Genomic DNA, 25478 nt, shown 5'->3' with positions numbered 1-25478 from the left:
AATCAGCTGGTTGTGTTGTTGTGTTGTATATGAAAATAACTAATGTATTGTAGAGTGATACCTATATTTATATATCTATATAGCTTTATTTTAGCTCCACAGGGCAACTGGTTTTTCTGCACACAGACATACAGAACAGCGAGAGGATTGTGGGAGTGAAGTCCAACAACAGTCTTCATTGGTGTCCAGTCTACACAGTGAATGTTTGTAGCTGTTAGTGAAAATCTGAACCGCAAGCCACAAGGCTAAATTTGAAATTCAGACCTGCTTGTTAAACAGGTCAGATAGCATACTCTGCAACATCTTGCTGTGTCACTCTCATCTGGTTAATGCATTCTTGGCCTGAGATTCCCAAACCATCAGATTAAAACAAAAAGTTAAAACAGACTCACCATAGAGCATATATAAATTAGGATAATGAGGATCTTGTCCGCAATGAAACTTCAGCTCAACAATTAAATCCCAACTTACTTGCAGTTCTCTACAGCCTACCACCTGTACCTTGATGATAGGATTTACTCATGTCCTTAATTTTTGTTGCATTTTTTTGTAGAAATACCCTCACATCAATATACAAATGAAACAACGACAGGATCGTGGCTGTTTTCATTGGCACTGCAGTCATCAGCACACTTTAAAATTCTTGTTGTGCTGGCTGCACAGCCCCAAGGAGACCATGTGGATGACCACACTTACTCAGGGAATATTTGGGTCTGATTAAATATGGAAGAGAGCAGCAAAGATAACGTAGCCAGTAGCCTTCTCACCCACTGCATCCACCCTTGGACATCACGGGTGCCATGCACCACTGCCACGTTACTCTCAGTGTTTGTCCTCCTCCAAATATAAAAAGGCTGTTTGCCACTTTATATCCCTGTGTAGTGTACAACAATACGGACCAGTAACAGAAGTGCTGCTGCAGGCTCCAGCCAGATGGATGTATCACAGAGGAGGATTTCAGGACCAGAACTGCTCCAGATGAGGTGATGGAGCAGCCAAGATGACAAACACTTGAATGCAAAACCAACAGAGTGTTGGAGCTGATTTGTAAACACACGACACACAGAATGGAAAATTGAGCAACAAATGAACAGCAAAATGTCTTTTTATTTATCCAATTACATTACAAAACAGTAAGACTGCATTAAGATATCCCAGTGACAGTGAACCATAAATTAAACCATTTCAAATTAGGCTGTAATTATTTTTAACAAGAAGAGAGGGTCGTGTAAACATTAGTGCCGTGGATACGCTCTCATTAGCTTTTTATTCATGCATTTGATACCCTTGAACAGCATATGATTAAGATGAAAAAGGCACTAGTTTAATGCCTCAGAGATTATTTAACAACAGTTCCCTCTTCAGTAGTTAGTTAGCCTTTCAACAACACTGACCCTGATGCAGCTAAAGGTGACGAAAACATACTGTACCATGTTATATTTACAAAATGCATTCAGATAAATAATGGGGCAAATGTTTTTGTTTTTTATTTCAGGTAGGAAAATACTCAAATCACATAGTCCCTGATCACTTAATTCTATAGCTTTAACAAACTAAGACTTGAAAGAATGCCAGTGTAGCAGAATCTAGCAGGATTCCCTTTGAAACAGCAGGATTCCCTTTGAAATGTGTGTGTTAAGTTGCATAAAATATTAATATTGTGCTAATAAAAAGTGGTTTAGGACTGAATAATGCCATGACAGACATATTCAAAGTGTACCAACTTTGGTGAAACTTGAAATGAACTTGCTGAAATGATAGTACACAACTATGTGAGAGACACGCATATGGAACATAAAATGCACAGTGTCAACACATGAAATAAAGTAAGTGTGTCATTAGTGTTAATTATGACTCATTTAACCACTAAGCCAAGACACAAACTGATTAGAGTATTTCAAATAGTTTTTTAACTTAAAAAAATAAACTATGACCAACTTGGGTTAGTGATGTGAAGTGCTGCATTGCAGTTAAGTCTACATTCACTTCCACAGATTCCCTGAAGGAGAAACCTAGAACATTACAAGTCCTCGGAGTCTTTTGAGGGCATAGAAATAGCCCCTCCCTTCAATCCATCAATGTGTATTTCTACTGTTACTGCTTGAAAACGTTCACAAAGAGCTCTATAAATTTCAGAGTGCATGCTATAATAGACTCCTCACTAAAGCAGCACTTTAATTGCCAGGACACACTTCATTATAGTTGGAGACATCCATTTTCAAAGAGCCTAACAGGAAAATTTGAAATACATCAGTAGTACAGTCATTTGGCGACATGCTCTGTAGCTTCTCAATGTCCTGTTTTGGATTTAAGTGTTCAGCAGCAGCGTGAGGCAAACTGAATCACTGCAGAGCTCTCCTGACTGCCAGCTGTACAAAGCCCATTGAATTACAGCAGTACACACCACTGTTTTTAAACCAGGTTGTAGACTTCCAGGTTGCCCTGCAAGATGTGGTCCTTCACCGCGCGGAAGACAAATCGAATGTTGCGCGTGTCTGTGGCACAGGTGAAGTGGGAGTAGATGATTTTTTTCTCGTTTGGATTGAGGGAGACAAACATATTTAAAATGAATTCTTTTCCGGCTTCGACATCCCGCTGGGGACCTGCGAGAAAGAGACAGAGGACAAAAACAGCACCTGAATGTCACTGTAGCATTTTAAGCAGTGGGTACATAAAAGCTTAAGAATACAGGCTAAGACAGGCTAGCCCTGCAATATAAAACAATTGCGGAACATTTAAGTAAGACTGTGTAACTTCTGAAAGAGGAAATGACAACAACTTCCTCTTACAAATGACAAGGTTAATTCATAAGCAATAACACACACCCAGTTCGATACATGCTGCTACAGCCATATTTGTTCTACCATGACTTAAGGTTGTTGATGTTAAATAACTTATTAGATATGTACTGAATCAGTCTTCTGACTCTTTTCTGTTGTGCTAAGGCTACATTTTAGCATTTAAAAGTACTACACAATTGTCCAAATCCGACAATTTAAAGATCAACATTAGGAGGTCTGACTGAGGGTGAATAAAACCAAAAACTGAAAACAAAACACATCTCTGCATGTTTACCTGTTGTTTTATTTCTGGGATAAAACTATTCAAATGTTTACCTGTGATATGCCGAAACTGTCTAATAAAGACAGTTACTGAAACACAGTAATATAAGTTGGCTAACTCTAGCTAACATTAGCCACTATAAGCTGCTGGTCATACCAGAGCACAGTGAGCTGTGGCAGGAAAGCCACTCAGTGTTTTGAATGAAGTAAAAGAGTGTTTTATTGCTTATGACTTCACCATTTGTAAAAGGATGACTGTTACTTCTTCCAAAAAGAGGAAATACACAGCAATTCTACATAAACCTACAGCAGATGTAGATGTAGCTTAATCAAGTTCTTATAATGTTGTGAATGAAACACGAACACCATCATGCTCAGCTCCAGCCTTCATCACCTTTAATCTTACCGTCATATTCAGGAAAGTAGTCGACCAAATGCGAGTACATGATTTTCTCCTCCAGCAAATCTTTCTTGTTGAGGAACAAGATGACCGAGGACTCTTTGAACCACTTGTAGGTTATGATTGTACGGAACAAGGCCATGCTTTCCTCCATGCGATTCTTTGAAAAAACACACGACACAAAAGCCTAAGCATGGGCATAAATATGAAATCAGATGTATTGTTAGACGGCAGTACTTAAGCAGTGATTGTCTGTGTGAGCAAGTTCAATAATCTAATCAAGTGAACGAGCCTTGCTGAGTGCACTTGGGTGACAGAACGACTAAAGAGCTCCCCCTGCAGATGAGCTGTGTGCACTGCCGCAAAGGAGGGTCAGTGTGAGGCTTATCATTGAGACCAGAAAGAAAGAGAAAAAAGAGAAGGAGAGAAACCAGACTAGTGCTGGACTCTACAGAAATCTGGGTCATCATCTCTACCTAACAAGTTTAGCCTTAAACAAAGGAAACAATGTCCCTTTGTGTCCCTACCATTTTCTTTGCATTATCCCCAAGTGAACTCCTAGGAACGGGTTTGCAAAGAAGAAGTTTGTGCTTATGATTGCTAATCATTTGGTCTCACCTCACTGACGGACTCAACGAGGACCTGATCGTACTCGCTGAGTGCCACCAGGAACATGATGGAAGTGACCTTCTCAAAGCAGTGAATCCACTTCCTCCTCTCTGAACGCTGGCCACCCACATCCACCATCCTGCAGCCACAAGGTTAAGCCATCATGGAAAAAAAACATCATATTAGCAATATACAGACAGTTTTATTGTTTATATTCAGGGCTGGGCTGTGGTGATAAATCAAATTATGAAATCTCTTAATGTAGATAATATGATAAGATCTTTTTTGTTGATTTATCATCATTTATAATGTAGACAAGATGACTGAACAGGCTGAGGGCTGAACACCAAAATCAACATTAAATCACTTTACTGCGCAGTTCTATCTTTATTATTGTCATTACGCAACATCTATGTTCGACAACTTTATTGAGCCAAGGTTAAATTCTGGGGACAGAAACTTCCACTTCCACAAACAATCTGCCCATTTCACCGTGGGTCTTAAATGTTTCGTGATCCCGTAAATGATAGCAATTGAATGTAATGTAATACAGAAACAAAAGCAGCCTGATTTGACATAACAGATGAAACTTGCAGAGTAAATGGGGAAAATACGACCATGGACCTTTGACAATTAATTGCTAAAGAAGGTCAAGCTGTGCTCACATGAGACTAATAAGACTAACACAACATAATGGCTTCCAACTCAGTACTTACTTTCAATTTAGTACTTCCACAACAATGCTGACACAGGAAGAAATAAATGGTTGCAGCCATGCTAGCAGCTCTGTGAGGCTGCACATTGGAACAAAGGTGCTTTGAGGTAAACACTAAGGCATGTTAACATTCACTAAGATGTTGCTAACATGCTACAGAGTGCAGAGTGCAGGCTGACAGTTCAGCGTTGCAGGAGAAAAAGTCAGGGTTATCAACAAAATCAGTAGCTTACGTTTGGGGACCATGAATGTCAAAATGTACAAAGTCCCATGGCCATCTATCTAAAAGATATTTCAGCTTGGACCAAAGTGGTGGCGTCACATTGCCATCTATCTACAGATGCAGGGGCAATAAGCTGCTAAAGTAACTCTGAAGTAGGGCTGAGTGACATCACTATACCAGGCAACTAGCAGAGTAAACTATGTTGTTTATACAAAGGTTTTTGTGGGTAATATTGGACAATATATGAGCCTGTTCCATGAAATCTTAAGTGGATTAAGTGGTTAAGTGGATCATCCCAAAACAGACATCCCTATATCATTTCATCTAGTAAACTTCAACAAAACAACTGCACATTCCATGATATCAGATTTTATCTCCACTGGCTGCCCGTTCGGACAAGTACTTTTTCACTGTTTATGGCCTCAGCTGCAGTAACACCATCACAACACAAAATAAAACAGCAATATGAAACACTCACCTGAACACCACGTTCTCCATGTCAAAGGGGTACTCTATAATACCTGTTGTGGGCACCCTGACCCTCAGAACGTCTTGCTGCGTTGGCAGATAAGGCGTAGCAGCAATCCGATCGAAGTCATTCAGATAGCTATTGACACAGGAGGACAAACCGGAGAGAGAAAGCAAAGTTAAGAGTGATACAGACCCAGGAGAGGGGCGAAGGAGACATTTATCGTAAAGTATTCAAGTGATGGATGTTTGTGAGAATTTAAATGCTGTTTCTTTGCTAATAAGCCCTTTGTCAACAACCTTAAATGGGATGAACCTGAACCCTCCTGAGTGCCCTGAACAGACAACTGGCGGAGGAAACAGTGGAAACTATTTGGCAACGTCTGAGGAGTTTCTGTGTCCACTCACTATTTGGCTGAGTCTGAGAGCTGGTATTCCCTCTTCCGATTGTAACATTCCTGAATCCCCGGGTCACTCCACAGGCTCTTGATGGCATCCACATAAGGGTTTGTTAATGTTGTGACCTTCTCCACATCAACTGCACTTACAATACTGGCGTTGGCCTGAACGACAACAGAAAGACAAAAACAAATACGCAGAGGCATTTATGACGAGCATGATGTCATAATGTTTGTGCTCTTGTCATTGTAGCATTATGAATGACAAATTTCTGTTTAAATGTAAGAGAGAGGAGATGTGCAGAAGCCATTGGCCTTGCGAAGCGAGCATCTCTCACTACAGATATGTACTTGAATAAGTCAAAGAAATAAAAAAAACAACTTTAGCCTCATCTATATTCTCGCTAAGTGAAAGAATCACTTTAGCTCACAGACTGCGCCACATCTTGTCAAGGCTGACTTAAAAAAATGATGCTCTGTAACCCAGAACCTGATTGTTGAAGCAACCTGCTCTTGTAAACACACAAACCTACGATGCGAAAGAGAAAGTCTGCTTCCATGTCAAGTGAGCAAACGTAACATTTTAATGTTTCTGAGACTATTCTGTTTGTCTCCACCAGCAGAATTTACTTAGAGATGATCAGAGAAGTGATGTCAAACCTAGCAGCAAGGCAACCTTAAGCATTGAGAGATCAAATGATTTGAACTTTAACTCCACTCATGTTCTGATGACGGCGAACCATGAAGCTTAAACTCTGACAAAGTGTGTCTGAGTCACCAGAGATGGTGCTTTTGACTCCTGCTGTAATCCCCGGCCACAAGCCTCCACAGTAAACTGATGTAGCAATGCACTGCACTTAACTACCACAGAAAGTACTTATACTTTCAACCCTTTGTTTGCTTCGGTGTATCTATTTTTCTTCGTTCCTTTCTTATGCATTCATAGACACACCAAACCAAGTACAAAGCCTGCTGTGTGTTCCAGGTCATGTCTTCAGGGTTCGTAAAGTGATGTCCTGTGTCTTCTTGGATTTCCCAGTCTCTCTAACTTACCATTAGTGTCTGATTAATAATAAATATTTCCCTGGACCCACAGTGCAATCGTTCAGCCAGAAGACACTTGGAAGCAAACTTTTCATTGTCATTTATGGGTGAATTATTACTCTAAGCGTATTTACGCATCGATAAACAGCCTTTTTGTATAGGGTACTTTTGCAGACATACTGCAATTGTCATTTTGTTGATGTTCCAGTGTTATGAAATACTAATCTATACTATTTCTGTTGTTTAGCTCATTATCAAATTCTCCGACAGCAGTGGCAGCAACATATTTGCTGTGTCACACCCACCAGGTTGTAAGACTAAGTACTGAAAAATTCTTCAGCATGTTTGGCCCTCAAATTTTTTTTAGAAATTTTCAATGGATCCTCGATTTCAAACAGGAGTAGAAAGATACAGGCATCTCATTTCTAGCCAGTGAGAGGTGATTATTTTGGCTAAAACAACGACTATTATCAGCCGTTGCTAGCTATTTAATTAAGCTCCAAAAAAAAAAGAGGCCACAGGTATGCTGCTATGCTAAACAAGACTCCTTAACCTTGGCAGTAACACTCTACTATAGGCAGTAAGCTAGTTAGTCAGGATGCTAATAATAGCAGCTTCTATTTTAGCAGGTTAACACATTAATGAATTTCTTACACTTTTGGCCATGTCTTTTGTTTTGAAAAAGGGCAATCTCCACATGGGGGTAGACGTTTAGTGAAAAGCTCGACCACTCTGCACTTCAGTACTACTATCTGCATGCTCAGTGACAAAGAGTGCATTGCTGTAAGCTTCTACAGAACATCACCATCACTCAGAGGCAGAAAAAGAAAGAAAACTGTGAGCAGCATGCTGACTCAGGTATGTTTAATGCTGCCAAAAGTCTGTGATGGCCACATGAGGCCCTCCATCCCTTCTCTCCATTATCACAGAGCACAGGAAGTGGACTCTTCTCACTTGAGTCTTACCTAAAACTTCGACTAATGTAATATATTTGCGTGTACCAGCACAATTGTGTGTGACTAATAAGCTCTACTGTTGGCATGACGAAGACAGATTCCTGTATGATTAATGGGGAATCCTCTGACTCCCTTCCTCTTTTGTCTCTGACTTGTATTTGGCTCGGGAGTACCTGTCTTTACATGCCTGCAGTGAACCATCACATGTCCTTTCCGTAAATAGACAAAACTCTCTGGCAGCAGGATTGCAAAACTAAACACTGTTGCAAATTACCAGAAGTACTTCACCCTGAATACAAACTGCAGGCTCTGTCAACTTCTGAGACGATAAACCTCGCACACACTGCTGTGGAGCAGTGTGTGGCAAATCCTCTTTCTCAATCTGTCTGTGTGAAGCAGCAAAAAAAAGGACAGAGAGACAACAGTCTGATCTACCTTGTTGATTTCATACTTGTAGGGGATCTGTAATGTGTTCATGGCCTGGATCATGGCCTGCATGGCTGTGAAGATGTTCTGGTAGACCAGCCTGGTGAAGCCTCTCTTGTCCTCATCAGAGTATCCGCGACCGTGGATGATCCTCATCTGCTTGATGAAAGTGCTCTTTCCACTTTCACCAGTTCCTAGTCAACAAAACGATACATAACATTATTGTACACACTCATGTAAGACTGACATGATTTGACTTTTTTGTCAACAAATCAGTGTGTCCTTCAATACTCGTTTGTGTTTGTCATCATGTTTGTGGCGTTCAACCCTATAATTTTTTATGAACAGCTACAAACAAACTTATAGCTTCATTTTTTTAAAAAAACTGGCACTGTAATCTGTGTATTTGTTGGGAACATTTTCAGCCGACCAGATCAACTCAAAAATGTTCATCTTCATGGTAACAGAATAAGTGTTATGATGTGGCATACTGATGTGTTTTTGATTGTTTCATTATTAGGCACAGTAACGGCTAGCAGCAATACTCAGTGGATGGCAATGTCAGTCTGTTAGTCCACCATTATGGTCCAGACTGAAATGCACTGTATAGACAAAAGCATTAGGGCACTTGACTATTACACCAACAGGGACTTTAATGACATTACTTTCTATATACATAGACAGTTTTATAGCTATAACAGCTTCCACTCTTCTGCGAAGGCTTTCCACAAGATTTTTGGAGTGTTTCTGTGGGAATTTGTGCCCATTCATGCAGTAGAGCATTTGTGAGATCAGACACTGATGTTGGACCAAAAGGCCTGGCTCACAATCTCCGTTCCAGTTCATCCCAAAGGTGTTGGATGGGGTTGAGGTCAGGGCTCTGTGTGGGCCAGTCAAGTTCTTCCACACCAAACTCATCCAACCATGTCTTTATGGAGCTTTGCTTTGTGCACTGGGACACAGTCATGCTGGAATAGAAAAGGGCCTTCAACAAACTGTTGCCACAAAGTTGGAAGCATAGCATTGTCCAAAATGTCTTGGTGTCCTGAAGCATTAAGATTTCCCTTCACTGGAAGTAAAGGGTCAAGCCCAAACCCTGAAAAACAGCTTCATAAAGAGATGTGTCTGGATGCTTTTGTCTGTGTAAGCACCAGATATTCATGGTAAACAGAGGATGAATCTTCACCTTAGCTATGTCTTGACTTTTCCTCTAGCGCCACAATGAAGTTGACATTTGGAATTTTTTTAGTCCATCAGACCTCTACTTTGCAGAAAGCAGGTAGTAAGTTTGGTAATCCCTTAACTTTTCATCATCGGGTCATTATTTATGTTTATTAATTAATATTTGTGTACATTTACGTTCACTGTTTTTGTTTATGACAAAAAACCTGCAAAACTAATGACACTCCATCAACTTCAACTGTAGCAGATGGTAGCATGCTAATATGCTAAACTAGCCTGGTGTAGCTGGACATTACTTTGTTGATTTGTTGAAAACATGATACAGAATTTCACCAGCCTTATGCCTATGCCTGTTGTCTTTATTTACAAAAACAAAAGCATAAGTATTTGACGTTTGTCCATATTGTGAGTACAGTATGTTCACATCTCACTCTTGTGCAATCTTGGACTTATTTCATTACTGTAATGTGAGCGACTGGTGAGGTGACAGTATTTTGCCATCGCACCAGTGACTGCCTGTGACTCGCCAACAGAACCTGATGAAGTTGTAAATAAAAGCACTCATCGGCGACAATTAGAGGGCTTTTCAAACAGACTGAAGTTTGTTTTTTATCAATTAAGCATGCAATATTTGAAAGTTTTAGAGAAGATGATGAATATATTCAGAGATTTACACTTGGTACATCTATTCTGACTGATCTAAATCTAATATGCTGTACAGTTTCAAAGTTCACACTTCTTCAAAGCATGCGTTCATTGTTTTAAAGAGCTCTGAAGCTACACATCTGATTTTTGAAGCTAAAGGCGGGTTCTACATTCAGCATGGGTCAAATTAAATTTTCCAGCGCAGAATAGCCACAACCAACACGACTGCAACTTCACCTTAAATGTACTCACAGCAAATAACGATGCAACCTTTGCTTCTAACATAAAATGTGTCTGGCCATAGTAGTTAGTCATAAAAAAGCTGTGGGAAGCCCTTAAACGCACTCACAGCAAATGACGATGCAACCTTTGCTTCCAAGATAAAATGTGTCTGACCATAACAGTTAGTCATAAAAAGCTGTGGGAAGCACATCTGCTTAGTACAGATTTGAGCTGCTTGTACTTTACTTGGATATCAGTATTTTCTTCTACTACTTTGCAGAAAAAATAAAGTATTTTTGCTAACTTTACATAAAAAAATATATGATCAGTTCATAAAATACTATCACAAAAACACCAAACACCACAGATAATATTTAAAATACGACCCATCTCAACGCACACATTAATGCTTCAGCAATGAAAATCTAATCATAAACTTCAGTTTTACTTTTTGACACTTTCAATACTTTCACACTTGGGCACGTAAGACAAATGTCGAGTGCGGTATCTTTACAGTTGTAGAAGGTCTGGTTACTACTTCCGCCACTGTTTATCACCTCCCACGCCAGTGTCGTCCCTTACCGAGCAGGAGCAGCTTGTATTCCCGTCGGGAGTCCCTCTTGTCCCGGCGGAGCTGCCTCTCAATCTCATCGTTGATCCTGCGAGCCTCTTTGGCCTCTGGGCTGAGGCAGCAAGCCCCCACGGAGCTCAGAATCATTTCTCCTGGATTACACTTCCCCTTCCAAGGAACAGACACATACATAATGTTGGTTACACAGGAAGGAGAAGCCCTGAGTATCCTCAAGTAAATCTGATTTTGATTAACCCCTGCAGGATCACCACTGCGTACGCCAACACAGTGTCTCCTCAGCTGGCAAACAATGTTCTAACAAACGTACATTTAAGGAAGTAGTGGTTACTCGCAAGGCTGCCTCTATTGCATTGTTCCCCTCCTGTAAAGAGGAAATCAACTTTGTGCAACAACTTGAACAAAAAAAAGGCTGAAGTAGCGAGGCTTTACCCCTGCTGGCTGAGCTCCCCGGGCGTGGTGGGCTGAATATGGCGGAGTTTTCACTTTATAGCGCTACAAAATAACAAAAACTGGCAGAAGTCATTCTCTCCAGGGCAAAGAAATTACTCTCAAGCCACGTTATTTTTTTTCAATCTTTGCTAAAGGAGAAGCACGCTGTTTTTCCTCCTCTGCGTCCAGTGTTGTTAGTCCTCCAGCTTCCCTGTCCTGGGTGAAAACCAACAGCGGACCATGTGACGGAGGGCTGTGCTCTGATGGGAAACCGTGTGGGCTTATTACACTATGGGAACAAATATCCGGTGTTAACGAGTAAACTACGGATGCATGTATGGGCTCACACACACACACACACATCACACTCAACTGCAAAACCCAATTACACCAACTGAGCCAGATCTTTTTTCTTATTCCTCTGATGAAACTGAGAACACGCACACACACTCGGTGAACTGTGCGACAGGGTTTTTATTTATTTTATTTACCTGCAGGGACCACAGATATCAGACATCAGAGATATGACATGACAGAAAAAGTAAAATGAAAATAAACGCCGCCACTCGTGGACTCCTCGCATCAAACTGCACATTTAAGAATATTTCCAAACTGTCAAAATTAAAAACACTTGTGCAACATTAACTGGATTTAACAGGTCAGATATTAAGGTTGCATTGCAGCGAGTCCGTCAATGTGAGTGGAAGAAAAATAAATCAAATAGAGAGGAAAAAAAAAATAAGATTACTAAATTTGTCTGCTGGCGCCATCTCTTTCCAAGAAAGTATAGAAAGTATCCTGGGCCTATCTAACCACTCACGTAATTACTGTTTCTATGTAAATATATACACACACACACACTTTGTACACCTCCTTGTCTTTCAATGAAAAACAAAAACAAAAAACCTTTTTTTTTTGCTATGTCACACTGGCACATTTATCTCAACTTAAAACAAAAACAAAATGACATTTTTGAAAATATGCTTGTTCTGGCAGAGATATGAGAAGACTGATACCACAGTCACACACAAGGTACAGATTAGCGCTGCAACAATCATTTTCAGTTAATCGGCCGATTGTTTTTTTTTTTTTTTTCAGATGAATCATTAAGTCCAGAAAAATGTGGAAAATGCTGATCACAATTCCCCAGAGCCCAAAGTGAGGTCTTCAAATTGCTTCTTCAACCAACCAAAACTCAAATACTCATGTATAAATGCGGAAGAAGGGCAACAAAACATTTCATCTAAGAAGGCTGGCTTTATCTCTCTGCCAGACACAAACAAGCAAGACTAAATGTCAAACCGCTGCATTAAAACCCATCTTACAAAAAGCAATTCATATGACAGTGGAAAGGGATGCTGTGTACAAATGAAAGTTTATTTATAGGGTTTCTTAACTATTCCAAGAGCATGCGTCTTCATTCGAAGAGTGTGCTTAAACATTTTAGAGGGGGGGGGGGGGGCAAAAAAAAAAAACAAAAAAAAAGAAAAATCACATAATGCTCCTTACAAAAAGATTACATTCAGCATGCTGTACTGAAATGAGGGAGATAAGGGCCCAGGGCAGCTCACAACACCAAAAGTTATCTCACAGATGAGTTTACGATGACACAAACATCTCCTAAAAAATAATTACACCAGCACAGAAACATGTTGCTGACTCATTGTTTGCTGTTTGACAGCTTAAGATTTGTCCTCAAAATAAAAATTTATAAACAGATGCTGTAGTGTGAGATAGTGAGGGGGAAGTGGGGTGTCGGGGGGGAGCACATCTACCCAAAGCAGAGGAATGTGGGCTCTGAATAGACGGAGCAAACAGTATGGCAGCATGGCTTCAATCATCATCTTCTTCTTCACCTCCTTCCTCCTAGAAGAACCGACCAGAGTACTGCCTCACGCTGAGAGAAGAGACGGATAAGGGTAAGGACATTTCATAACATGAGGAATATTTATTTGGACAGGACCTGACATGACATGGGTCATGAGCTGTTCATGCTAGATTCTGCAAATTGTTAGACACTGTGCATGTGCAATACAATTGTTAGTAATAAAAAGCATGCCAAGGGTCAAGGCTGAAAATAAGCTGCGGATGCTGAGTCCAACTTAGCCAGCAATGAGGGGGACAAAAAGCAGTTTCTGTACAGAAATGCTCTTCAAGATGAAATACTGGTCTGAGACAAGCAGGCTGAAAACCCTTATGTCCTGGCATAATGAGCTATATTATCTTTATTTAAGGCCGCAAAACAATCTTCAGTGTGGGCTTTTTTTTCAGTATTTTCACTAAAACGTCAGGTCTGAATATGAAGTTTATTAAAATATTTTTCATAATCAATTAATCTGCCAATAAACTGTTCTGTTTCGTTTTTTTGTCAATAACACGACACAGCTGTGAATGTGGAAAAAGGAACAGACCTGTGAGGCTGAAACCATATACCGCATTCAGCATTTCCCCTTAAAAGATTACTAAAACCAGGAAGTGATTACCAACACATTGGCACCATTCAGATGTTCGGTTTTTGCTGTCAATTTCTCAACAAATGGCCAAAATGGTTAATATATTCTTAACAAATTTTATTATTAGGACCGTGTGTGAGAGACAAATTTACCCTTGAGAACAATTAAGTCAAAGTTAACGCAGCAGCCAGCAGTGACTGTGCATCAGAGGAGACCACACAGCTCAAGTGAGAGGAGTTTTGGGCCAAATCAAAGGAGCACATGCCTGTTCTGCAGCAGGTACTGGGCGTTCTGGATTTGGTCCTGTGTTCCTGTGATGGTGATGATGCGGTCCTCAGAGCCCTCTAGTGGTTCATCAATCTTGATGGATGCCCCTGACTCATGGCGGATCTGCTTGATCCTTTGGCCGCCTTTGCCGATGATGGAGCCAGCCAGCTGCAAAACAAGCACAAAGGCCAACTGAAAATGGATTTAGGAATGAAATGTCTTCGCTTTCATTCTTTGCTGCAACAGTGGCGTGTTTTTCTGAGCGTGCGTAGACGTCTTACTCACATCTTTCGGGATGGTGACTTGTGTTGTGATGACTGGGCCTCCGATATCACTGTATGAGCCTCTGCCACCTACAGGAGGAAGACATTTAAGGTCAATCTGTCTTTGACTAAAACATGCAACGAGAATAAACAACCCCTTTAGGATAGGAAGGAAGACACTGGGACAATGGTAGTCCATCCCCACTCACCGGACTGAAAGTGCTCCCAGGAAGAATTGTTGTCTTTGAAAACAAAAGGAAGCAAGAAAGTGAAAAGTGAAAATACACCACAGGGACAAAGACAAGAGATAATGTGATAGTAAACAAGCAACCTAGGAAAAGAAAGTCCAGGACAAGCACATTTTCTCTCCACGTGGCTCAAAGAAGTTCTTCATGTAGCAACAGCTTAGCTGAGTTAAATTGTTTTATTAGGTGCACTTGTTCAGTCTAATAAACTCGACTTTGCCTGACGATGCCTGTAACGTCTGGTTTTCTCCACGCAGTCACGGAGGTGGTAAATAAACCACATTTTAGCACTGAGGTCATAGTTCATTGTGGTGCTACTGGACAGCATTTTGCTTAAGACATGTTTTTAATATTCCGTAATGTAATCAGGGAGGACTAAAACTTGAAAACCAACAGCACAGTATCTATGCAGGAGCCCCTACATAGATTAGTCTGAAACAAACAATGGCTTCAAAGTCCCAAGTAAAGTAAGGAAGACATGATTTCTCTTTGATGAAATAACTGTAGATCTGTGCCGGATTTACATAAACATCAACACTCACCATATCCGCCTCCGCTCTGCATTTCAGGATCGATTGGAAGGGGGAAAAAAAAAAAAAAAAAGATGAGCATAAAACTGTTGTTATGACACAATAATGCAATATGAACCTTTTAAGTTTTCCGCACAGTAATTTACAACACACTCTGGATCTGCTCTGTATTACATTACAACCTGGACAGCACTGGCAACATTTTTTGTATCCAGAACAGTCTGAATTATCTGAGGCACAGACTCAGCAAGGTGCTGGAAATGTTCCACAAGGATCTGAGTCTGTGCTGATTCCACAGCATTAAGCAGTCCCTGCACATTTTTCAGTGACATTCATGCTTCAAATATCCCATTCCACTTTATCTGAAAAGTACATTACTGGTCTGAAATCGGAGGCCTGCAGGCCACTGAAACAATCTGAACTAACTTTGAGAGCATAGTGAGATGATGAATGTTTTGTCTTTCTGGAATTATTAAATTTAAAAAAAAAAAAAGCTTAAGTGAGAATGTGACAAATGCCTTAGAGACAACTTTAAAGCTCTCGGGCCCCAATAGCTGACATGTGGACCCAAAAACTGGACTCCCATTATTGGCAAGAGGCATGTTGGTGTGTGCCAGCCGGCAAGGACAGGATATAATAGCTAACAATTAATAGTTAATATACTATAAAAGAGTTCACACGGGTCTCAGGCCTCTGGTTAGTCTGGCAGTAATAAAAGGGGCTCTTAAAAGATTTTTTTTCTGGGGTAATACAGCACAGGGTGGGATGTAGATGCCAAAAGAAAAGCATACATAAAATAATGTATGATGATAAAAGCTGGAAAAGAAAGCCAATAAGAAGAAACTTGAAACTGGGTCAAAATATATTATTTTGCATGTGACCTTTTTAAAGCAATATGATCAGGAAATAATCTGGGCTTTTACTACTTTTAATAGACTTGCTCATATCTGGGACATTTAAGTGCCGAGTAAGAAGTTACTTAACCATGGAAAGCCATTGGCTATTCTAATTGTTATATGTAGCAGCCTTAATTAGAGCAAGGTCATACCCTAAAAAAAAAAACAAAAAAACACAAACGAAAACATTTCAGCCAAAGGTTAAAGTAGTTGAATACATTAACACTTTGCAACCTTTGCCTCTGCCCTATACAGCAAACCAGATGTCATATTTATGAAGCTTTCAGATGAGAAAAAAGGGATAAGCTTCTTTTATTATCTATCTTCTTATCTTGTTCAAGTAATTTTTCATCTCTTGAGGCTCTCGCTGCTGAAATTCATTTGCATTTTGGAGGGAGAGAAGAGAGACACACATCTGATATTTATGCTGTTCGCAAGCACACCATGTCTGTCCTTAAATCTCAAGGATTAACTGGCATCTACTGGTATTAATTTGATCAAATGTACTTTTACTTCGTGTTGAAACAATTTGCTTGCAGCCAAGACCTGAGGGGAACCTGCTTAGGAATGGCTTTGGTTTCAGCTCAAGTTCATTTGCTCGCCTCGTCGATCTCTGGACTACAGCTGCTCCATGGTAACCAGGGAGACAACTGTTGCCAGGCAACAACAGGCCGAGATCAGTGTGCGTACACAGTGAAAAAGCATCATAGTGTCCGTGTCTCTGTGCTCGTACTACACTCAGAAAAAAGGAATTCCAATCCCCTCATCTAAAACAGTAATTCTCAAACACCTACGGCAGACCACCAGGAAGCTACAAACATGAAAACACAGACGGCACTCACCATGCTGTCATAACGGTCTCCTCGGCCTCTTCTCTCGCTGCAGACAAAAAGATATGCATTAGTATAGTTTCTCTACCTCCAGAAGACGCTCCAGCATCGAGCATGGTCACACGCTTTAGAAAGCGTGAAAGGACATGCAGGACTCTACATATGACCTGTGACCAGACTCTGAATCAGGGCTGGTGGGCTGACATTATACTAATGAGCATCGTTCCTGATATCTGTCGCTCTGCTTTTCAGAGAAATAAAAATTTCTCACAATCCCACTTCATATTCACCTTGGTCTGTCATCCATGCTGCTGTGATAGCTGCCATGCGAGAACCTGTCTCCGCTGCAAACAAGAGAAAGTGTGTTGGAAAGATAAAATATAAACATTTCACCGCATCTACAACAATCTGGCATCTAAGGGTGCTTTGGCTCCTGTAGTTTGGTTCATTCGGTCGGGAACAATGAAAACATAACACCTTGTTGTCTTTTAGTTCAGGTCCGGCTCGTCTTCATGTAAAAATTTTTACAAACCAATTGATGTACGCATGAGGTCATATGGACTGACAAGTAGCTCACAGATTAGACAGTGTGGGTGGCTGTCATCCTGCAGCGTCAATGCTACATGGATCCAAGTAGGGGAATCAAATTATGGTGACAGAAAGCAAATCATGCATAAGCCAATTGAGAATATTTATCTTATCTGGTGTCACAAAGAGGTCATGAAAAAATAATTACATGCATCATTGGTCAAGACTGGAACTGAACCCCGTAGATGAGTCTGCTCGGGTAGCAGACTGAGCTCCTCCCCTTCAGACAGCCTCAGTCTGGTTATTTCATCCACGCCTCATTGTCAGCTTTCACACCAGCCAAAATAAACCACTAGGCCAAAAGCTTGTTTAAACAAGCCAAACAGGTTAGGCGCAAAAGCACCCCCAGTAAGTGTGCCACTCCTCACCCTCCTCTTGGCGGCGGAGGCGGAGGAAGAGGCAGGTTACGTGCTCGGCTGCCCCCTCTTCCGCCTCTGCTCAGCGGCGGTGGAGGACCCCGACGGGGGCTCATGTCGTCATAGTCCCTTCTGGAGGGAGGTAGGGGTCTGCTGCCACGAACAGGGGGCAGGCGCTCAAAGCCTCCACGCACACGAATGGGGAAGCCACTGATGGGTCGTCTGCCTCTGTCCTCAAACAACATGGTGAAACCGCCGTAGTCGTATGTCTCATCGTAGAAATTAGGGTCGTAAGGCTGGGCACGACCTTTGATTGGCGCCTTTTAATGAAAGAGAAGAGACTGCAGACTCTGCTCTGTTCTGAAACAACTGTACAAATAAGCTGTGAAGCGTGCAAACGATAATACTGGTGAACATGTAAAGTTTTAACTTTAACTTTAAGCCTCTTGTCTTACAACTAGTCATACCTGCATATCTGAGAAGAAATACATGACTGTACAAAGTATGCTGAGGCTTTCATCAGACCTCAGAGATGTAAACTCACCTCTGACACCAGCTCCAGGATCACTTTTATACATTCAATGACACGTTCTGGCTTTCCTCCCACCAGGACGACTCTGTCAGTGGAGTGTGGACAGCACTCCTGGAACAACTTGATGGTCGTCTGAGTGTTCTAGTGCATGGAAACATGAAAATATTAGACTACATATTAGAAATCCACACAATCGAATTCACTTTTGATTGTTTTTCTGGAAATCTGGCCTATGACAGCAACCAAAATGACTCTTTTCATACATGTATGTAATGTCATTATTGGTAGTGAAACAACAACAAAAAGTTATCCTAACAAGTCCTCTCCAGGCATCGTGTCGAAGCTGCTGCTAATCTGGACTCTGTCCTACCTCTCTCAGCTCCTTTATCTTGGCACCTTTTACCCCGATGATGCCCCCTGCCAAGCTCTGATGGATCAGCAGGCGAAGCTCACTGTCAAAATCAATCCCACTGTAATGCTGGTACTACAGAAACACCAAACAAGATCACGAACATCAGCAGGGCCTGAAACGCTTCCCAATGTTGATTAACAGAGCATTTCTGTCTTTAGATGGTCCAAGTTGCCAATTTGAGAAATCCTGTTGCACAGGAAAGATCAGCGATAAGTAAAGCTAAAATATAGCTTTTGTTTCCGGTCAGATTGAGGGTTTAAATCTGGCCATAACAGTAAGATTCAGTCAGATCGGGTCTTTGAGATGCAGGTATGATCCAGATTTGGGTCTCAGTTTTACAGATGTTTCAGCAAATGTGACGATTGTTGTGCTTTACTTCATATAACATTTGCAATACTGATTGTTGTTTTCTTATCATTATTATTATTGTTTTGAATCAGCTTTGTTTACATTCATGTTTAAAAACTAGCTGTGTTTTTCTTCACTGTCGGCATGCTACAGCCACCAGCTGTTAACGAGTGGAACAGCACCAAACCAAAGGACGTTTCAAAGGAAACCTTTAAAACTTGCACAGAACTCCATTACAACATGAACAAATCAAATTCGGCGTATTTATCACCAAACGTTTGTTTTTTTTCCCGTCTATTCTCTTGCTTTCAGCAGGCAACACATTTCATAATGCAACACCATCAATGATCCACCACTGTTAGCGTGCACAGATTTAACAGGGTAATTAAAATGGTGCCTTACTTCCTCTAGAGTAGGTATGATTTTCAGCAGAATCTCCCCAATTGTGTCGATGCTGGCATTCACACTCAGGATCCTGTAGGGAACCATTTTGGCCAAGAGGAAGCAAGGCATTACAAGGAGGACAAAAAGTACAACACAAAGCAAAACACATGAGAAGCAGTCAGCAGCAAACAGTTATGGACAAACTCACAAGACATTTCAAACTATAACATTTAAAATTAAGCCTGCTGTATACAAGGCACAATTACAATTTCTCCCCAAAACTAGACTGATTAAATAAGCAGCTGACATGCACTCAATCTAATATTATTTTCAAAGTAAGAGAAGCCTTGGAAGGATGGGCAGCTTCAGAACAGCTCAAATTAATGTGACACTGGCCACACAGAGTTGGGGGAGGGGGGGTGGGAGGGGGGGAGAGAGAGAGAGAGAGAGAGAGACAGAGAGAGAGAGAGAGAGCAAGCGGTGGAGAGAGAGAGAGAGGGAGAGAAAGAGAGAGAGAGAGAGCTCGGTTACCATCCCACCACCAGCAAGTTGGGGAAATGGAACGAAACAAACTGAAACATTAGCTTGCCATGACAACTGCGCCACCAGCACACCTTCTCATTGTGACCAGGCGTTGGGGGAGGGGGTGGGGGGTGGGGATGGGGAGGGCTTGGGGGCTGAGGTGAGGAGGAGACGAGGTGGGCAGTAGAAAAGAGTAACACAGCAGAGAGATTGAGGGTGGGGAAGGAAATGTGAGAGGTTACCAGCTACTTCGTGCCATAGGACAGGAGCAGGGGTGGAGGGGTTGGGGGGGGGTTATGAAAGGTTTGGCAGGCAGCTCTGATCTGATGAGGCCTGAGAGAAGTTTAACAGAAGGGATGCAGCACAATGAAATAAAGAGACGACATTAATGAGTGACAAGAGTGAGGGGGGACGGAGCCTCCAGACAAGAGCCAGCGCTCTCTTGGAAATCATGGACAGTGATGCTGAAAACAGTGGAGGGGGTGAGGGGGAGGGGGTGGTGGTGGTGGAGGAGGGGGTGGGGTCGCAGGTAAGGGGGGCCAGGTGGGCCACAGAGGACAGAGCCAGAAAAAGATGTCTGTTTTACACAAGTTTCATGGTAAATAGTAAACATCACAGCAAGGGGGGGAAACAACATCCAACAGCTGTGCCGCTAACAATAAAGTACCAACTACTTGGTAGTGGGTTGTCAGTGATTCTCTGCATGGACAGTAAACTGTAATGAGAAAAAGTCCAACTCAATGGAGATGCTTAAAATGGACAGAAAAATCAAAGGGAACAACACACGTCTCTTACAAGTGGAGGAGGAGTGGGAGGGGGGTGTTTGGGGGAGGGGGAATATACTGTCATGTTGATAAAAATGTTAAAATGAAACAGAAGGCAGGTTATCAAAGACATGTGTTTCACTGTTCTAATCAGGCAGTGAGGCAATAACTGGTGGGACATACCGCTCTGGGCCACTGCTGTCTGGGACTGATACACTGGCATTGTACTGCATGGGCCGAGGTGGTGGTGGTGGTGGTTGTGGTGGTGGTTGTGGTGGAGGAGGTTGGCATTGGAAGGGGGCATTCAATCACAAGTTGTCAAGTTAGGCGCCCGTTTAAGGAGGGGCACGGTTTATGGGCGGGGCCAACCGGGAGTGTCAGGTGGGCGGGCGGGCGGGCGGGCGTTCAGGGGCGGGCGGAGGTTGGGCCAGCGTCAAGGTGGGCAACGCAGGAGGGGCATGTCGATCCAGTACATGGGCAACGGAGGAAGGTGGCCAAAAATAAAAGCAAAAAAGTAAAGGAGAAGGGAAGAGGGGGAGAAGGAATACATTTTTAATTGAATACAAGCTATACTTTGACCCAAAACTGAAATGAGAGACTTGAACGAAGAACAGGAAGTGTGACCTGCACAAAAATATTTGGAAAAAAAAAAAAACAGTCTGGAGCACTATAGAGATTTATGTCACTGCAAAAAAAAAAAAAAAAAAAAAAAAAAGAGAGAGAGAGAGAAAGAGAGAGAGAGACTATGTCCACTCAGGCTTTCATTCACCTGTTGTCACTTCAAAGCTTCAACACTGTGAGGGGAACCAGAATCAGGTTGAAACTCACACGAGGACTGGCAACAACAGATCTGTCTAACAAGACCTTCCTTGTCAAGCCACATAAGCCATCTTGACATGTCAATTCTTGATGTCAAATGATTAACACCTGCTGCAGAGAAATCTGAGACTGTTTCTGTGGGTACTGAGTGAACAGAGGGGGCTATATTAATTCAAATTTAGGCTTGAGAGTCCTTTCAGTTTAAATGTATAATAAGCAATTCTGGTTGTATGTCTCATTCACAGGTCATCAAACACTGACGCTTGGGGCTGTTGGCCTGGACCAGGCGTACTTGATAACCTGGTAATGAAACTTAACAATCAACTAGAATTGCTTATTACACCATTAAGCTGGGCATTGGCCAACTCTCCTCAGCTGCAGAAACATTACCAGCATTTCAGCCGTTTACTCACGTCTGTGCGTAGGGCTTTTATGTTCTTGCCACCCTTTCCAATAACAGCACCGGCATTCTGTGAAGAGAAATAAATCACCCTGATCAATAGGGGGGAAAAATATATATATATCATATATTAATAATGTTGCCCACTATGTGAATGGTTCTTTACTTTGCTCTGAAGCAGCACACGCAGCTCCACCATCTCATCTGCGTTGCGAGAACGTTTGAAAGCCTGCTCCTCGTCCATGTCCTCAGCTGGGCGCTTACCTGAGAAGGAAAACAATCAATCCTGGAAGTCATTCTGTTTGAGGTATTCATTGGTCACAACAGACGGCCTGAGTAATAACTGTAGAATTTCCTGTAGAATTTCCTACATAAAAAAAAAAAATAAAAAAACAAAACTGTTTTTGGTTCTTCAAACTTTTCCACAGTTCAACAGGATTATCACACTTCTCTTAAAGCAAAATAACGCTATAACCACAAATAAAATGCTACACACGATGGATCAAATTTAGAAACAAAAAAAAAAAAAAAAGATTAAACGGAAGGAATAAAAATATAAATACATGGCGAGCGCTTGGTCTACAGGATGTTCCACCCTAAGAATGGGTTTCATTCAGCAGCCAACTGTATCCTGGATTATGTCCAGCACCACCGTGTACCCTTCCTGGATTAAAACACTGGCAGATCTGCTCAGGGCCCACAGAACAGCAGTATCTTGGACTGGAGAATCCCTCAACCATCTGACATGTCCACATGCTATGTAGCGGCGGCCAGAAATGGTCAGTTTTTTTCTTTTTCCTCCCTTGAGTGAAGTAATTAGCCGGTGTATCTACACACAGGATCAGTTCATTTTCTACCTAATGCTCAAGTTCATTCATGCAGTTTACATTATTTAGTCATGAATGGCTCCTTTTCCCTTTATCAAAATGAAGATGTGTATGATCTTACCATTCGTGTCAGTGTTGCTGAATGTGCTGTCCTCGTCCTGCTCTTTGAGTTTCACCTCCATTGTCTTGCACCTGCACTGGAAAGCAAACAGGCTCCTCGTCCTGGATCTACTAATCAGAATCAAAGATACATTCAATTGTACATTTCAAACTGGGCCTCAGATGTTTTCATCATCGGTTAGTCTGCTAATTGATAAAATGTTTAACCTGCAACACACGCCATACAATACTAAAAAAATGTCCATCACATGTTCCTGTATTGACATGTCTTGTTTTGTCCAACTAAAACCCAAAGACATTCATTTTATAAGCAGTAAATATTTAGAAATTAGGAACCGAGAATGACATTTTTGTTTGATAAACAACTGAAACAATTAATCTTTATTATCGTTATTATTATTAGCCTACAATAGTTAACCAACAGGTAACAAGTGGGGTCTGAGTACCTGCGCCAGGTTGTAGGACTGATCACTTTCTGTAAGGCCAAAAGTGTCTTTCGCCTAAGTGTGAGCTCTGCTGTAGGCGCACGGTCCGCCTACATGCACTGCCCACTGTTGCTAGATCAACACCGCATATTAGGTTGGACTTGTGCAGGCATTCCTGCTGTATGGAGGCCTTGCTTGGTTATAAGGAGATGCATGGTCAACGCCTACACAGATCAGGATTTAGTATTATGCTCTACAAGAGCACACACAGCTACAGCAAGCATCGATATTCCGCAGAAAAACACAGATTCGTGGCTGAATTATCGCCACCCGGAGCAAAAGAGCCGTTTGTGGAGAAAAGTCATGACGCGCTGTAACTTGTTATAACGAGCATCTCTTTTCCTTTCACCTCAGAGTAAAATCAAAACAAACGGCCGAGGAAACTGAATGTGAATAAAACTGTGAATGCGAGTCCTTACACCTAAAACGAAAACGTGTTTGTCATCCGATACAGAAGTTAGCTAGCTCCTTTGCGTTGTGGCTAAGTTGACATGACTTCGCTAAGCTAACAGAGCAGCTAAGCTAGCCAGCTGCATTCTGTGCGTTTTGCGAGGCGTGTCTAGCAGCTACAGTGTACACGTTGCGACTGTACAACATTAACTCAACTGGCGAGAAATGACCAGCACGGCGGCTCAATCCAGCTATATTTGAAGTGTCAGCGGTGACATGTAACCATACGAACAGTGGCTAACAAACAGGTTAAATGACGCACCGTTTTACCCTGGAATAGAGAAGTACAACAGTCAGGAAAACAAACCTGCAGCAAAACCACGTTCACTGCGGCCGTCCACAGCTTCCTCGCCAAAAAGCGTTCGCACGTTTTCAGCATGGAGAAAAGGCACTGTGGATGAGCTCGATTCGTCGACACTCACCCGGCGGTTAGTTACTTAGGCTTGTCAAGTCAGCACAGGTGGGCGGGGCTACGACACGTTAAATTCACCGAAAGGAATCGATACGCGTATGGCCGCGCAGAACAAATTATCAAACTCTCCCTGGCTGGTCAGTGGCTTTTGTGTCCCGAGTTCAGGCTCGCAGGCAGCCTTTCCAGTCAGGTTACCAACAACCCCGCCTGCGCGACACACGCTCCTATCAACAGTCCCCCGTGACCGTCCGGTTACTTTATAGATATATTCATAGGGTTTCTTTGAATCCAGTTTACTACTACATGTTACCGTAAATGCAGTTTCATAAACGTCCATTCAGACTGAATAAGTGGCAAAACTACAACCAAAAAACAACCAAAGGAAAGGTTCAGTCTATTACTTGGTGGGCTGATGGGCAGATAATCTACTTTAATTCAAATATTTGATATATGAAAAAAATCTGCTCGTTGTAGTTTCCCCCAATGTGGAGATTTGCTGGGTTTTTTTCGTTGTATTATATGACATTATATTTTTATTACATATATATATATATATTTATCATTATTATTACTGGGCTGTAAAACAAGACCTTTGGAGATGCTACTTTAGACTCTGAGAAATATTTGTGATGATGAAAATTAATTAGTGGCAACCACACACTCAATGCATTATGTTGCAGTTTCTCCCTGATCCATGCTTACATGGTAATTTAGCGAAAACCACAATGGGCTTTGGGTGTTTTAATGTGAGGTTTTACTCTGTGGATGTTGCTCCACACCAGCACATCTTTGGTACTCAGGAGTGGCTTATGGCTGTAACTTCGCTGAACCAGTGCGAGAACATCAAGGTTCATGTGTGACATTTTGAGTCCAACCCCTGGATGTATAAACCACTGTTGCACTGTCTTTAAACTTCCCAAAGGGATTCCCCATGTCAGTACGAATCACTGAGAAAACCTGGCAGATTTGTCTAATTAAGGTTGATTCATTTGTCTTAATATAGACAAAATGATGAAATGTTTTTGTTGACTGAGCAAAAACTGGAGACGGTGATGGAGAAAGGGATTCTCAGTACAGAAGAACATGCACTTCAGTTAAGCAAGATAGAAAGTGGACTTTTATTTAAACTAGTCCTCATGGTGCACATGCAAGACAGCGATCCGCCAGGTCAGGACAACCTTGTTATCAGTAACTAAACATGAAA

General features: G+C 41.7%; 2 protein-coding genes across 7 annotated transcripts; both read right to left on the bottom strand.

Moving 5' to 3' along the window:
- Window positions 1-1087: 1087 nt before the first annotated feature.
- LOC124051699 (guanine nucleotide-binding protein G(q) subunit alpha-like) lies at window positions 1088-11652 on the bottom strand. Of its 2 annotated transcripts, XM_046375317.1 has the most exons (8): window positions 11372-11652; window positions 10933-11089; window positions 8311-8495; window positions 5886-6040; window positions 5488-5616; window positions 4081-4210; window positions 3469-3622; window positions 1088-2603 (listed from the first exon to the last, which is right to left on the bottom strand). In XM_046375317.1, the coding sequence occupies exons 2-8, from the start codon at window positions 11066-11068 to the stop codon at window positions 2413-2415; spliced, it is 1080 nt and encodes a 359-aa protein (XP_046231273.1). In that variant the 5' UTR covers window positions 11069-11089; window positions 11372-11652; the 3' UTR covers window positions 1088-2412. The 2 variants fall into 2 exon arrangements, with proteins under 2 accessions (XP_046231273.1, XP_046231272.1); XM_046375316.1 differs by lacking the exon at window positions 11372-11652 and having other exon boundaries at window positions 10933-11252.
- Window positions 11653-11827: 175 nt separating this feature from the next.
- On the bottom strand, window positions 11828-24381 carry hnrpkl (heterogeneous nuclear ribonucleoprotein K, like). 5 transcript variants are annotated; one of them, XM_046375302.1, is made up of 16 exons: window positions 24125-24381; window positions 22929-23035; window positions 22147-22244; window positions 21994-22050; window positions 20945-20988; window positions 19494-19566; window positions 18702-18815; window positions 18344-18472; window positions 17812-18119; window positions 17146-17199; window positions 16868-16904; window positions 15142-15157; window positions 14564-14596; window positions 14377-14444; window positions 14090-14259; window positions 11828-13268 (listed from the first exon to the last, which is right to left on the bottom strand). In XM_046375302.1, exons 2-16 carry the CDS (start codon window positions 22987-22989, stop codon window positions 13238-13240), a joined length of 1293 nt encoding a protein of 430 aa, XP_046231258.1. In that variant the 5' UTR covers window positions 22990-23035; window positions 24125-24381; the 3' UTR covers window positions 11828-13237. The 5 variants fall into 5 exon arrangements, with proteins under 5 accessions (XP_046231258.1, XP_046231255.1, XP_046231256.1 ...); XM_046375299.1 differs by having other exon boundaries at window positions 22929-23038; window positions 24170-24380; XM_046375300.1 differs by having other exon boundaries at window positions 24170-24380.
- Between the last annotated feature and the right edge of the window lie 1097 nt (window positions 24382-25478).

This window comes from Scatophagus argus, chromosome 20 (assembly GCF_020382885.2).
Source record: "Scatophagus argus isolate fScaArg1 chromosome 20, fScaArg1.pri, whole genome shotgun sequence".
Taxonomy (NCBI): Eukaryota; Metazoa; Chordata; class Actinopteri; family Scatophagidae; genus Scatophagus; species Scatophagus argus.
This window is presented reverse-complemented; position numbering and strand designations above follow the sequence as displayed.